This window comes from Alligator sinensis, unplaced genomic scaffold (genome assembly GCF_000455745.1).
Source record: "Alligator sinensis unplaced genomic scaffold, ASM45574v1 scaffold471_2, whole genome shotgun sequence".
Classification (NCBI taxonomy): domain Eukaryota; kingdom Metazoa; phylum Chordata; order Crocodylia; family Alligatoridae; genus Alligator; species Alligator sinensis.
This window is the reverse complement of record NW_005842143.1, coordinates 1,944,348-1,959,360: the sequence shown is the minus strand read 5'-3', so window position 1 is coordinate 1,959,360 and position 15,013 is coordinate 1,944,348. Positions and strand designations below refer to the sequence as shown.

Sequence of the window (15,013 nt, the reverse complement as noted above, 5' to 3'; positions counted from 1 at the left end):
TGGCTTGGCAGGGTTCAAGATGATACGCACTGGTTCAGCACTCAGCATGTGCCCCACTTCATTTGCATGGGTGGACCACAGCTGTGGAGGTACTCGTGCCAACAGTTCCTCTTGCAAGTAGGAAGTGTCAGGTTCAGAGTACTCCTGGGTTAGCAAAGCCACAAGCTCAGTTTCCCTATGTTCTGGTACCTCAAGGTAAACACCATCTGGGCTACAATAAATCACGCATCCCAGTTTACACAACAAATCCTTACCAAGAAGGTTGACAGGTGCACAGGGGCTAAGAAGAAAGGCATGATTTTCAGACAAAGGGCCAATAGAGATGGAGACAGGTTCAGAGACGGGATGTGGGATAGGTTGTCCGCCTATACCGACAGCATTTATAGTTTCAGGAGAATAAGGTAGAAAAGGAAACTCAGCAGCCTTTAGCGTGGAGCGGGATGCTCCGGTGTCGACAAGACAGGAGACAGGTTTACCAGAAATAAGGCATTCAACAAACGGACCAGATTGGTCAGTAGCAAGCAAAGGAGCGATGATGTCACTGTCCCTCAGGCTGTCCTATTCAACACTGGGAAAATTGACAGGAAGTGGAGGTGGGGGCAGGGACTGGGGTCTGGGTCCTTGGCCGGGGCGCTTGGGGCATTCTGATTTCCAATGTCCTTCTTGCTTGCAATAATGACATTGGTTCCCATAGCCTGGGTTTTGTGGGCTCAAGGATCTATCTCTTCCCCTGAATCTACCCGGGCCTCCCCTTCCCCGTCCTCGTCCCCTTCCTCTACCTGGACCCTGCAACTGAGAAATCTGTAAGGCCATTAACTTAAACTCGGCATTGTCTTTAGACCGTTCCAATTTGTTATGAAAATGGTTAGCCGCAGCAAGGACTTCAGTCAAATCTTTAGTTTCCCAGCCAATAATTACTGTTTGAATTTTCTCAGCAATTTTAGGGTTAAGTCCCTGGATGAATGCTGCCACTATTGCTTGTTTAGCATTTCCGACTGGGTTATCCATTCCTGAGTATCGTTCAAATGCCTGTTTGAGGCGTTCCAAATAGTCACTGGGGTGTTCATTTTTGTTTTGTTTACAGGTATTTATTTTGGTCCAGTCTGCCTTTTTTGGGCAAATTGTGAGAACTGCCTGAACCAAAGCATTTCTCTTGTCAATAAAGTCTTGGCCAATCCCTGGGTTTTGATCTGGCCAAGTACAGGCAGCATACAGACGTAGCATAGTTTCCTTGGGCAAAATCGATCGCATGAGCTGATTAATGTCAGCCCATGTTGGATTATAACAATTTATAACAGTCTGCAATTCTTCCTGAAATTTTTCTGGGTCTTCCCTGATTTTGGGGAATTTTTGAGTTAAATTGTAGAGATCACCTGGAGTCCAGGGTGCATGCACGGTTACTATATTTTGTCCATCGGTGCCAATGCCTGGCATTTGTCTTAGGGGGTAAACTTGTGCAGCTCGGGATCTAAGATTGATGGGAGATCTTTCCATGCCTATTCCCATTCTTCTAAATACACCTGTGGTGGGTTGTGACCCAGGAGTAAATTGCCACACTGGTGATGATTGAGTGGCAGATATGGTGGATGAGTCCAGACTATTAAGCTCCGTGGATGGATTTACTGAAGGAGCTTCAGCTAATGGGTTACTAGCCTGGGCTGCAGCCTGATGTTGAACCGGTTGTTGCTGATGTGGGAGTCCCAGGAGAGCAGGGTTCGAACAAAGGTCAAGGATATCCTCTGCTGGCTCCGGTGGTGGGGGCGCCCCGGGCAATGCTGGATACATCGGAGCGGTGGCCGGCGTGTAATTTGGGGGAGCAGCCAATTTCTCCCGAACAGCTTGTAACTGCTGTTTTAATTTTTCTTGAGAGTCTTTTAGGCTCCTAGTTTGAGATTCTGTCCGCCTTTTGGACATTTCATCATACCAATAAAAGAACGCGTCCCACTGGTTTTGTGGTGTTTTGGATCCACGGGACTCTAAAGCCCCTCTTAAGTGCACTATTTTATCCTGATCAAATGTTCCTTCTTGTGGAAAATGCTTCACAGGATCATCCCTAGTATACCAGTTCCACTTATCCAGGTACTTGCAAGCCTCGGGAGAATAGTGTGTGTACATAAAGTACGCCGGAGTCCCCTTAGGGGGGACGGGAACTTGTTTAGACTGACTCGTTCCCATTTTCAGTCACACAGGGAGACGTAGGAGAGGCTTATTTAGGATGTCCGGGCCGCTCAGTGCCTTGCCCCGCAGTTTTTCACTGCCCAGACAAAAGGCTTCTGACCCGACACCGGCTCATAAAATGGAAATGGGAAGGGAAACACAAGAGGAATCCTTTCACTCCTGCTCTCGGCAGAAGCTACTGGGACAAGGGGTTTGGAAAAGACAAAATCACTCAGACGCCCTGTCCACTGGGTCACGAGGTTTCAGCTGGGCCCCCTTGCTTTCGACGCTACCTTTTTTAGGCAGAATCGGGGCGGCTAGACCCAGCCTTAGTCCCAGACCTGGTCAGTGGCTCATTTTTCTAAATGCACACACACACATTTATTCAATCACTGGGAAGCCCTGTCCACTGGGTCACGAGGTTCCAGTTGGGCCCCCTTGCTTTCAAAACTGCCCTGTCAGGCAGAATTGGGGCGGCTGAACCCAACCGTAGTCTCAGACCTGGTCAGTGGCTCATATTTCTAAATACACACACATGCACATTCATTCAGTCAGCCAGACCTCCTCCCCCACACCGCCTTAGTTAATTAACGACAAGCCCGATGTGCTGTAGGATGAAGGTGCTTCATACAGTTTCTCCCTAAATAAAACGTACGTTACCAGACACAAAATGGGATCCTTTACCAGACAGAAAATTTTAGCCGGCAGTAAGGTTCAGACTGACCTGTTTTAACAAGGTTCAGAGCCAGTTACCACGGCCAAGTTGAGAGCCTACAGGCAGTCCTCCTCCGAAACCCCAATAGAGATTTTGAATTAGGTCTCTTACCTCTCAAGTTTGGCGCCTCGGGGTTCGGGGGGGGGGCAGTCTGCGGTCCTCCTTTCTCAGCCTGTGTTCTGGATCCGAGTCACGGCACCAGGAATTGTCGTGGAAACACACGCAGCATACTTTTGGGTCAGGTCAGCAGAAGCTTTTATTTAAAAGAAACTACAGCTGTAGGGGGGACTCCAAAGTGACATGGATTTCGCAAGCACTTGGAAGGGGTCCCCCCCAAGAGCAAAATCAGGAGGCTTATATACTTTTTAACAGTTGCTTACAACTCACGTGATCATATAGTGAAATTAGCATGAAAAGCGGCTATAATATTACTTCATTATTTCTTTGCTGTAATCAGGATGGGAACTAATGGGGGAGGCGAGGTTAGTTCACAAACCTCCTTCTTGCACCTGGAAATCAGATTTGTACATACTTTTTTGCTATCTTCAAGGCCGCGGTGAGTGAAGCAGTTGCAGAGGAGTTACAAAGACCAAACACTTTCTCTTATCTGTTCTACTATACAGAGCCAGCAATTCTCCACAAAGCGGTTATGTCATCTTATAACTAAAATAATCTAAGTTTAAGGCATATATTTTTTCTGATTCCACACTACCATAAGTGAACAGACATCTTCTGCAAAAAGGTGGCACAGATTATGACTAGGGTTCTCATCATCACAGAAGTTAGATACTTGACACAACAAAGGGCTAAGATGTCTGTTTCCTTGAGTTCTGTGCTACGATCATTTTTTTTTTTTCTGATGGCACAAAGGCAGTATTTGTTTGCAGCCTTACAGATGGGGTTTTCATCAATGTCCTGCATCCTGTGACACTGGTACCAGGAGGCTTGGGAAGAGTCATAGAGTCATAGATGGTATACAGAATTCAGCTGCTCTTTGTAGAGTTGCAGTAAGTCTAGCAACAAATAATGGGCTCTCAGCCAGGATCTTGGGCTTAAGGAAGCAGCCAGCTTTCCCTAGAATGTAGTCCCTCTTAGGTATTGTGGGATGAATATTTGGCAGGGCCTTAGATTGGGGCATCTCATTGATGCCATCATAGGATCTGAGTGCCTCTCATCTGCAGATCTCACACTGTTTGGCAAAGATGGGGAAATGGAAACACAGATAGGGAAATGATTTACTCAAGGCCCCACAGCAGGTCAGTGGGGAACAGAACCCAGATATTTATTTACTTACCCCGCTGCCTCTCTGCTATCCATTTGGACACGTGCCTATGACTGAGCTGAGTAGCTTTTAAGCATTATTACTTGGAGGGCACATTGGGAAGATCCCAAGTGCTAGTGCTCAGAATTATATGTCATGGGATTAAATATGCACAAAAATGAGCGTGTGTTGGGGTTCTTGGGGGCCATTTTGAGCCTGGCCTGCTGCACTAAATCTGAGAAGAGGACAGGCAACATGTTCAAAGGGCTGGGAAAGATGTGACATTGCTGGAGAACAGGTGATATGGGAGAGAGGGAGTGAAAACCTCCAGGTGCTAAAAGAGGGTGTGTGAATAGGAATTACATTGCACTAACAATGCAGTAGGCTAAAAACATTTTAGTTAGAGATGCAGAGATGCTTCCAGCTGCACTGAGCTTGTTATGCCTCCTTTGTGTACAGCTGGTGAGGGTCACATGATGTGGTTGAGCTGTTGTGGACAAAGTACAGGATCCTAGTGCACACATTCAGGTGTGATCAGGTGCAGCATGATGCTCATACAGATAGTGTGGTCAGAAAGGTGGCAGCTGGAAGTCTCTGTCTGCTGTATAGTCTATCTCCTCTCCTGGGAGATGGACCATGAGAGCTGGACCATGAGAGTTGTTAACAGATTTTGTGGAGCAGATGAGTGAGCCTGTGGAGTACCTGGGCAAGGGCAGTGCCAGAGACAGCAGATCAGAGTTGCTATCTTCCAGGAAAGAGGGTCACATGCTGGTGAGTGACTGCTGCTTAGGTAAATAGACCACACTTGATGATGTCCTGAATCCTCAGCCAGACTGAAATGTTTAATATAAGACAACAGATGCTGCTTCATAACATCCTCCAGTTCAACAAAGATGTGACTATTACAAGTGGGCTGTAATGCTGTTCTCTATATGAGCAGATCTCAAGGCACTTTACACACTGGGTCAATATTTTAATCTCCATTTTGCAGAAGGGAAATGGAGCCATGGCAGTGAAGTGACTTGCCCAAAGTCATCCAGCAGGTCACATTTCCTGACTTACAATGGAACTCTCTTTCTTCTGGTTCACATTGCCTCCTTAATAGTCTTTGCCTGTACAATAAAGCACCAGGGCAAAGACCTGAGAAGCAAAGTAATTTTCCAGAGATGCACATCCTGGCAAGTCTTATTACTATTAATAAATGGGAGCTGTAAATAGAAATCAGGATACAAGACCTAGGCATTATTGCCATGGCTTTAGGAAGCACTGGGCGCTGAAGTCTGAATTAAATTTAAAACAGAAGTCTTAACTCTAGTCACAAAACAGCCTGTGGCATTTTATAAGGTTGAATGTCAGGTCTGGTGTCCTGCCCAAATTCCAGTGTGGGGTAATTACATTTAGCTTCCTAAAATTTGACCTGTGGCTTCCTTTTCATTTTTTGGATGTCCCCATCACTGTATTTGGCAGTAGTTGTGAACATTATGACTTGTGGCTACTGCAAAATAAGGTCACATGAAACAAAAAAAAAATGGCCTGAGAGCTTTGCTGGGAGATCAAAGCAGGATGTTGCAGAGTCAGCGTGGGAATCTGCAGACCCTCATCCAAGTAGTTCTATCCTAGACTTCCTGTGTGGCCTGCCTGGGACGAGCCACAATTTTCTGTATACCATAGTTCTCCATTCGTAAAATGGGTGTAATACTCCCCTTCCTCAAATGAAGTTGTGAGGCTCAAACCCTTCACTGTTTATGAGGAACACAGATATTCATCATCACGATCATGAGGCCCATATAAATTAGGGGTGTCTTGAGAGGAAGGTTGCTGCCTTAGGTGTCTTATTGCCAATGCTGTACTGTTAGTGCTTTTATTCACGCGTGAGAAGAATGTCTGTATGTTTCACTCAGATCTTGTACTGCAGCATGCACAAATGATCACCAAAAGTCCACTGGATGGAGGGGGAAGTGAATTACATAGCTAAGAAGTTGCCTCTAGAATGTCCACACCTTAGCTCAGTGGTGCTCAACTGGGGTGCTGTGAAACCCCCTTATTAGTGCTGCAATTCAGATGCTGCCACTGTGGCTAGGTCAAACTGCCCTGCATATACAGCTGTGGCACACATGTACACTCTTCTTGCATTAGGGTTACCTGGTGATCCTAAAGCAGGTAGGAGAGCCAGCTTGGGCTGCAGCCCTTTCTGGTCCACTCCCTGCACCCTCAACTCCTCCCAGAAATAGAGGCACTTGGGACAGTTCTACCTGCCCCGCATACCTGTGTTTCTGGGGGAAGCCATGCTGGGTTGGACTGGGAAGGATTGCAGCACAAGCCAGCTCTCCTGCTTGCTTTAGGCTGATCAGGGAGCCATAATGCCAGAGGAGCACATGAATATGCTGCAGCCCTTCCCCATCTGGCTGTGCACGAGACATGAGAGAGAGTTTTACCTGATGGCAGCATCATCCAGTTGAGAATCACTGAGGTAAAGCTGAGGCACAAAAACAGTGGTTCTCAACTGGGGTGATGCCCCATACAAAAATACGGTGGAGGGCTGCCCTGACTGAAAAGGAGGAGAACCACTGAGCTAGTTTGCTGATATTTACTTTTTACTATTATAGCTAAGTGGGTTTGAGTTAAACATGTAGGCAGGTCTTTCCTGCTGGAAGTCAGGACAGTGTTGGAGAGAAATGGGCCAAGGTTTTCAAGAGTGATAAGTGTTTGGGGTACCTTAACTTTTGGGGAATCCAACACAAGATACTTTAAAGGGATCTTGCTCTAAGGGGTGAATGCTCAGCACTTTCTGATTATCAGGATCTGGTAAATTGTGCTACCCAAAGATGAAGGCATCCACAGTCCAGTAGTCACTCTTAAGACACAAAGGCCTAAACCAGTAAGGGCTGTGTAATTCCAGTTAGTGAGTTAGAAGTAAACTAATAACAGCTGCAGAGCATGGGTGTAACATGCTCCCTGCAGCAAACACACAAGAAGGAGACAGCTGTACTCACACAAGCTCAGGCTCTAGAATATTCTGTGTGGTAGCTCACACACAGAGGCTTCCTCACCCTATACAGCCTGCAGGTAATAGCATGCACAGTACAGGTGCAGTTGTTATGAAGAATGGAGCATGACACAGCTGTGGTATGTGGATCTTCCTCTAACAAGGTCAACCCTGCTATGTTTCATAGTCCTGCCTTCCCTTAAGGAGTGCCGGCATGAAAGGGTTAACTTCAGGCCTTTTGAAGTGACTGTTTGAGCTGATTATTTTAATCGTGGATTATGGCAATAGCCAACAGAGAAAGCCAGTGTTTTGAGTGAGGTTTGTGCCTGGAATAGTCTGTGAATCTCAATCAGAGGGGTGGGCGAGATTGCAAGGGTGGGGGGCAGGGCAGAGGTGGAGGAGAGTGTTGTACAGTAAGATGATTTCAGTTGAGAGAGAGTGGATTTTTCCAGGAGTCTGAGGAATGTGTGTAGCAGGTCAGGTAGAATCATATGGGACAAACCGTCCTTAATATAGCAGCATTGTGTGTGAGAAGAGACAACCATGCTGCCAGCCCTGTCACTGGAAAAATATTGCAAGTTTATACCCTTGGGGACTGTGTGGAAGGGGTTACGGTAGGGACCTTCAAGGGAGAAATGTGAGCTGTACTGCAGATCTGATTGCATTGTGACACCTGCAGCCAGGGAGGCAGGCTGTGCTGCAGATCTTCTTGCAATGGAGATTACAGTGCAGTCTCTGGCGGTGAGGAATGAGGGCTGTGCTGTAGAGCTGATAATGTTGGGAGATGATAATTTAGGTTCCATGGGGCCTGAGTCTTGTAGGCCCTCTTAAATGCAGGAAACAATTGTCTCACTCCTAGTAGGTATAGACTGCTTTTTCTGCAAAAGGCATCTCCAGTATAGTGCTACATGTATTACACGGAGGTCCTGTTATGCTGAGGTGCCTGGTTCCTGAGGATGTGAGGGACATCAGTGACTAGTGAAGTGTGTGAGTTCTCTTTAGTTCATTGTGGGCTATGTCTGCTTTTCAAAGCTAGGTAGAGCCTTCTTCATGACCCAGATGAGGGCTTTTGAGAGAAACCCTGAAGAATTCTGGGAACGTATTAGCAGGTGACTGATGATGCTGTGTACTTTGAACAATCCTGATAGCTTTTGACTTTAGTATTGAGTTTAGCATGTCTGCTGAGAGTACCATTAATGTGCGGCTTTATAGATCGAATTGTTTTGAATTGGGGTTGTGTGTCCAGTGGTGAATGCCAGCTTGCATGTACAGGAATAGGTTGCTTCCCCTCACCACAGCTCTGCCAATGCATTTTCCCCTCAGCAGTGTTAATTAGCTGTCCTGGGCACAGCTAAGTGGCCATACTGCTCCAGCTTACTCAGCAGCTAATTATTTCCTGACCTGGCCAACATTCCTGCACCACTAGGAGGCGGCCTGCTGTATCCTCGCAGCAGATGAAGCAGGACCCAAGGGACCCTGTGCAGAGGTTTAGTACCAGGTCCTTACTCTTTACTAGACACCCATACTGATGGCACCAGTGGAATAGATGCATTGTGTTTAACTTTGTATGTAAAAGAAAACCGACATTTGAAGGAGTGGGGGGAGGGAAGGTGTAAGTCAGGAACAAAGAGAAGTTATAAGAAGTAGCTTATCTGAACAAAAATTCGTAACCTGGTTTTAAGGCCTGGGTACAAAAATTTGTAACTTTACTGGGCACTGAACACCATGGACCAAACAAATAACATCATATTTAACTGATGTCTCTTCTAATCCTCTTTGTACTCCATAGGTAATAATGCCCCTTTTCCCTTCTGAATGGGCTTGTGCTTTTGTATAATGAGGTTATTAATTCAGCTGTATTTCTTTTGTTTTGAAGCTACTTTTTTGTATAGATGTGGAGTTAAACAGAAACTGCTGTTTTATCGGGTATTTAGCTTAGGCTGTATCTGTTTCTTTCCTAGACCTGAGCAAGGTCATTTTGTATCTGAAAGCTTGCCTTAACATTTTTTTCCATAGTCTGTTTAACCTGAAACACTGTTAAATAGCCACCAGGGAGATCAGCAAAAATCACCTAGTAGAAGTTAGCCTTTAACAGAAAGTAAACAGTGGGACTCTTGAGTACCAATTTAGAGTGATCATCGTAGGAATGTGCTACCTATAATAGATGGGCTCCTTTGTCCAGGTTTTTTGGAGGTTTAGCCTTTACCTTTCCTAAGCTCTTGGGAGCTGCTGTGTCCAGTTGTAAGCCAGGTTCATGAATAATCAAATCCTTCCATCTCTTGTCCCTGGACAGGTCTAGTGCTAGCATTTTTGGAAGCAAGGTGTTATCCCTGTCCTGTGAGAATGCTGTCGTCCTAGCTGAATGTCAGTCTGCCCCCTAGTGCCAGCTCTCAGGACTGCAGGGCATCTGAGAACAGACCGTGTTTTTCCAGTCAGTGTGTCGTCACTGTTAAACCACTTCTAATCCTTGTTATTTTTTTTTTTAACTCCCCCCCCCCCCCCCAACCTCCTCTTTGCTCCCCTGGCTGCAGGGCCTTTGTTTCCAGTCAGGAGCTTGAGCTGAGCCCCAGGCATGAGCAGGCCAAGCAGCTGCTGCAGAGAGCCCGCATGAAGGCCAGGACAAGCCCTCTCCGAGCCAGCCATGACATCCTTCCTGCTGTTACCCAGGACAGGCGGTAAGTGCAAATGCTTCAGATGTCAATCACAGTTCTTTAGAATACAGGGAAGAGGAGAGACCTGCTTCGCTTTCTAGTCTCTCTGCTTGTTTCCTCTGCTACCCCTTTTTACTCAGGTTCTTCAGAACATACACGCATTGTGTACAGAAGCAGAAATAGACATGTTATATATACACACACATGCTCTATCATGATACAAATGTTACACATTGTGCAACCCGTTGCACCACATAAACAAGTATCACATGCATAAGAGACGCCCATTACATCTTTACTTATGCTTACTACATAGATGTGTACAGTACATCATATACAATTGTTCACTATAGGATATCTGAATCGTGTTTTATTTCATTTTTATCACAGCAGAGAGCCACTAATGGCAGATTCTTGTTTCACTGGGATACTTTAATTTCTGAAACAATACATAATGGTCCTAATCCATAGCTGCAGAGAGGGAAAAAATCACCCTTGCAACAAATTCACCCCAAATGTATTTATTTGTGTGCACTGTGTGTATTCAAAATCTTAAGTAGCTTGGGTTTTGAAGAGTCTGAAAAATGATGGTGTACCTTAGACTGAGTGAAACTTAACACTAGTTGAATTATTTTAACAGCATGATAGAGGGTGGAAGATAATACTATAGCCTCTAAATATTTTAGTAGACAAAAATCAAGAATAAATAAAGGGAGGGAAGCTGGGAAGGGAGGGAACCTGGGGATGGAAGAGCAGACTGGAAAAGCATGACATTTTTTTTAACTCCATGGCTTGTAAGCAGAGGATTCTTGCAGTTGTGTTAGAGTTCAAACTGGTATTTTTAGACTGGCAAGATAAACAATTCTTACACACATGCACATGCAAATGAGCTGCAGGGAGGAATTATTGCTTGCACAGTTAATGTAGCTAACCCCTGTGCTATGAAAACATATTAGCACTAAAGAAATCCAAGCTGTGCTTATACTGCCTCCTTGCCCACCCTGAGGCTGCCACTGGGTATCAAGCTCCACCTATTGTCTCCTCCTCCACCTGTGCCTGAGCCTGGATATTTAGGTGGAATAGAGGGGGTGGACCCAGAGGGGTCTTGAGTACATGCCTCAGAAGGCACAAGGCAGAGAGCCCAAGAATGGTAGAAAGACATGTGCTCAGGACCTCTCTGAACTGTCTGCTGTGTCTAAGTGCTGGGCTCAGGTGTGAGCAGAATGGGAGTGAATGGAAAACCATTTTTTTCGTGGTGTTCCCAGACATGGTAAGGAGGTGGTACAGATATGGCTCCTGATTCCTGACAGAGAAGGCAGCTTGGAATCTCTCTCTCTCTCTCTCTCTCTCTCTCTCTCTCTCTCTCTCTCTCTCTCTCTCTCTCTCTCTCTCTCTCTCCACTTCAGTCTGAGATCCATCTTTTTTTAAAGTGCCTGAGCCCTATCAGTGCTGAAAACCCACCCACTTTCCTGCTTTAATATCTTTATTGTTCAAAGGTTGATGTCTGAGCCCCCACTCTTCCAGCTGAGAGAGTCTGGCAACATCTCTCAGGAGAGAGGCGTCGGGGGTTGCTGTTGATTTGTGTCAACAGCAATCCCTGGGGGGCCTAGTATGGTATGTCCCCACCACTACTGTCCTTCTCTAGGCCAGCAGAGCCTAGATCAGAACATGAAAGTAAACCACTGTGTCTTTCATGTGACTATCCAGCCCTATCCCTGGGATATCCCTTACTGTGTCATCCACTTATGGGGAACAGGCTATTTTTCTTTTCTCAGTACAGATTTGTTTACTTATCTGAACAGCAATTGGATTGAATTCCTCCCCTTATGCCTCTAATACTAGACCCATTGAATTGTCCTCCTGACCCTTTCTGGCAAATGAGGGTAATTGGTTCCATAAAGGGGTGATGTAATGTTGGATGTAGCTGGCTTTGGAGAGGGGAGGGAAATTAGGTGTGGGGGAGAGGATTCTGACCCTATGGCTCAAGGTTTGGGTAGATGGGCACAAGTCCAATCAGCAAAGGGATGCCATTTGCTTCTAGTGCTTTACCATGGCAAGGATGTTAGTGCATGAGAGGAGGGGAGGATGAGTAGCTGGTCATGACTCCTTAACTACTGTCTGGCTGTCTTTATGCTAGGGATGCTGGCAGAACCACTGCTCCAGACCTGAGGAAAAGCTTGGCTCTGAAAGGTGGAGACACTCACATCAGTGGGAACCTAAGTGACTCCTCCAGCGGGGAGTCCAGTTGTGGACAGCGCAGAAAGCGAGGTCCTTCCCCATCCCGGGTGCGTTTTGAGGATGAGTCTGTCCGGGATGCTGAGGTGCGCTACTTGGAGAGGTTGCAGCTGCGCCAGAAGCGGGTTCTGGATTCAGTCCTTTTATCCCTGGGCCAGAGCCCACTGGTCTCCAAACCAGACCTTTCTGATTACATCAACGGGGACTTTCATCGCAAAGAGAATGGGGTCAGCAAAGCCTTCAGAGAGCAGCAAGACCATGGGCAGACTGCAGGGGCATCTGCACACATGGGAAGCCCTGAGAAGGCCACGCCTTCTGTGGTTAGCGCAGAGGGGAAGTGCACAGCCTGTGGCTCCTACCTTGGCAGCTCAACAACCAATCTGGCTGTGGCCACTGAGGTCAACCGGACAGTTAATGACTTGTCTGAGGGCAACAGCCTAACTCAGAAAAACAAAAATATTGGTAACTTGTCCGAAAGCAGGGAGCTGGGCACTTCCCAGCAGGAGCCCAAAGCCAGGACTTTGGGCCCCGGGGGGTCTCCAGTTTGGATTCTTCCTTCCCGGCAACGTATTCATACGGAGAGAATCAGGGAGACATACATTGGGGATGTCACTTACATAGATGATGTGGATTCTGCTCTAGACAGTACTGACACATCTGACAGCTGCAAGACTGACAGTGAAGAGGCTGGGCCAGGGAGCTCCCAGTCAGAGGGGTACTCAGAAACAAGAAGCCGCTGTCACAGTGGCCACAAAGCTTCTAGGGGAAATGGCACTCCAGGGAAGGGAGCAATAGGCAGGAAGGTAGAGCAGGGAAAATGCAAGATGGATGGCAGTGGAGGGGGTGGTGCCTTGGATGACTCACTTGGTTCTAGCAGAACGGTGTTCAGGAAGGATGCGAATGGAGATAGGACCCCCAGCTTGAAGGACTCCCTGGTGCTAAAAGAGAATCCTGGGCTAAGGTCAACACCCAATGGGGTAGAAGCATTTTCTAAATGTGAACACCCCCCAGCTCCACCTCAGCTAGCTGGAAAGAACAGTGGCCAAGAGGATGCAATGTTTGCCCCAGCACAGCAAAGAAAGCTTCACCTTCCACCTCCCACACCACATCAGCCATCAGCATTGCCAGCACCCAAGGCAGATGATGATCTCTCAGGAAACAGAGAATCAGGGGAGAACTTAGCCCCCTCCCATCCACCAACTGCCAGCATAAGCCAAAGTAGCAGGATAAGAGTCAATCCCCAACAAACAAAGCAAGGGGTTCTTAATTACAGCTTGGCAGCTCACATCCCCACTCCCCCTTCCACAAAGAAAGCTTCCACCCCTATGCCTTACAGGAAGGCTGTCTTGACAGGCAGCTACAGGTTGACAAACCAAGAAACTGGGTGCCTGGACCAGACCAATAAACTAGTGACTTGTTCCACTTCCCCTCCCAGTAATTTTCAGCACAAATGTGAGTCCATGCTGGAGGAGCAGAAGGACCAGCAGAATCCGAAGGGGCTTTCTAAGAGCAAATGCCAAGCCTTGTCTGCCAACAACTGCAACAACACACACACCAAACATCAGCAGAGTGGCTTGGATGAGAGCCATGGACAATATGAGCTGAGCGACCAGAAAGTGTCTGGTTCTTTGGGAGAAACTAAAGGTAAGAGGTTTTTATTACTATTGTCCTCATTGATGTGACCATGCTGTGTTTGTGCTCAGTGCACCATGCTGGTTTCCCATTTGGCTCAAAATGTGATGCAGAGAGAGACTGTTCTAAAGCTCTATATGATTTGAGTGCAGGCTCCCTTCCTGCATGCAGTCAGGACAGGTGAGCAAGCTCTGCTGCTCCTATTGGCAGTCCTTAGATCTGAAAAGCCTTGCAGAGGGCAGCGGAGGGGGTTGTATGTGTTGGGAGCAGTGCCTGCCCTCTCTCTGGCAACACACCGGATTCTGAGTCTGCCGGGCATCAGGATATGACCATATGTTTACTGCACTTGTCAGCTAAGATACCTGAGGTTTTCCACCAGGTAGATCAGGCTGATTAATAGGGAAATGATGATGATATAACTGCCTAGTAGCGGCAGGACTGTGGCAGTGGCAATGAGATGCAGCATACATATTAAATAATGTGAAGGAACAGAGATGTGTTACCATCATTAGGGGTACACAGAGCCCTTGTAAGTGGCTGAGTCCCATATGCAGAGCATGCCATCTAATGAACAGCTACAGTCCAGCCAGCTGAAATGGGGGCCACCCAGTACAAAACAGAATTGCCTTCTGGGTTGAGTAGCTGAAGAGAGGCCAAGTCCTCAAAGCTTAAAAAAATTCAGGTGAGATTCCAGCATCCATTTCAGCATGGATTTAAAAAAGGTAATGAAAATCAAAAACGCTCAGAGGAAGCTGAGTGAAGCTATGTGAGGGCTGCATTCTGGCAAGCAGGCAGATTGGCCTTCCTTCCAAGCCAGTTTATAAAAAAGTGAGCAGGCACCCATCTGATTGTGTCACTGTCATGGTAGGTTTGTCATCAGGGGCTGATCCCTCTGCTGCTCCCAGCACCATTGGCTCAGCTGTCGTCACCTTCTCCCTGGTGTCCAAGGAGCCGGACTCTGCCCACACCACTCAGTTACCTGATCAGAAAGCTGTAGGGCCCAGGTTGCAGAAGGCAAAGCAGCTTGTGGAAGGGAGCATAACACCATGGTGAGTAACTCTACAGTTAGTTAACCATCTTGGGCTGGGGCTGAAGAGGGACATGCTGGTCATTGGGTTGAGTCCTGCCTCTATAAGCTGAATGTCTCCTTTCTCTGCCACCAAATGGTTTGATCAAGCACGTAACAACCATGCAGGCCTGGGGATGGCCTTTGGTTGTATCCGTCCTACAAGCCATGAGATGGCAAATGAAATGGAGAGATTAGCAGTGCCTGGCTCAACCTGTTGGTGGGCACTCTTGCCACAGAGATCTCAATAGGACTAAGGCACACTAGTCAGCTGGGATGAGGAGCTATGTGTAAGTGAATCCTTTCCAGA

At 47.0% G+C, this 15,013-nt stretch overlaps 1 protein-coding gene across 6 annotated transcripts in view; it reads left to right on the top strand.

Annotated features, from left to right (window-relative positions):
• KIAA1614 (KIAA1614 ortholog) overlaps positions 1 to 15,013 on the top strand; it is a 51,549-nt gene that overhangs the window by 22,816 nt on the left and 13,720 nt on the right. For all 6 annotated transcript variants that reach the window (XM_025206173.1, XM_025206175.1, XM_006025398.3 and 3 more), the window contains exons 4-6: positions 9,651 to 9,794; positions 11,908 to 13,649; positions 14,506 to 14,686. In XM_025206173.1, coding sequence (XP_025061958.1) covers positions 9,651 to 9,794; positions 11,908 to 13,649; positions 14,506 to 14,686 — 2,067 coding nt within the window. The remainder of the gene's footprint in view (positions 1 to 9,650; positions 9,795 to 11,907; positions 13,650 to 14,505; positions 14,687 to 15,013) is intronic.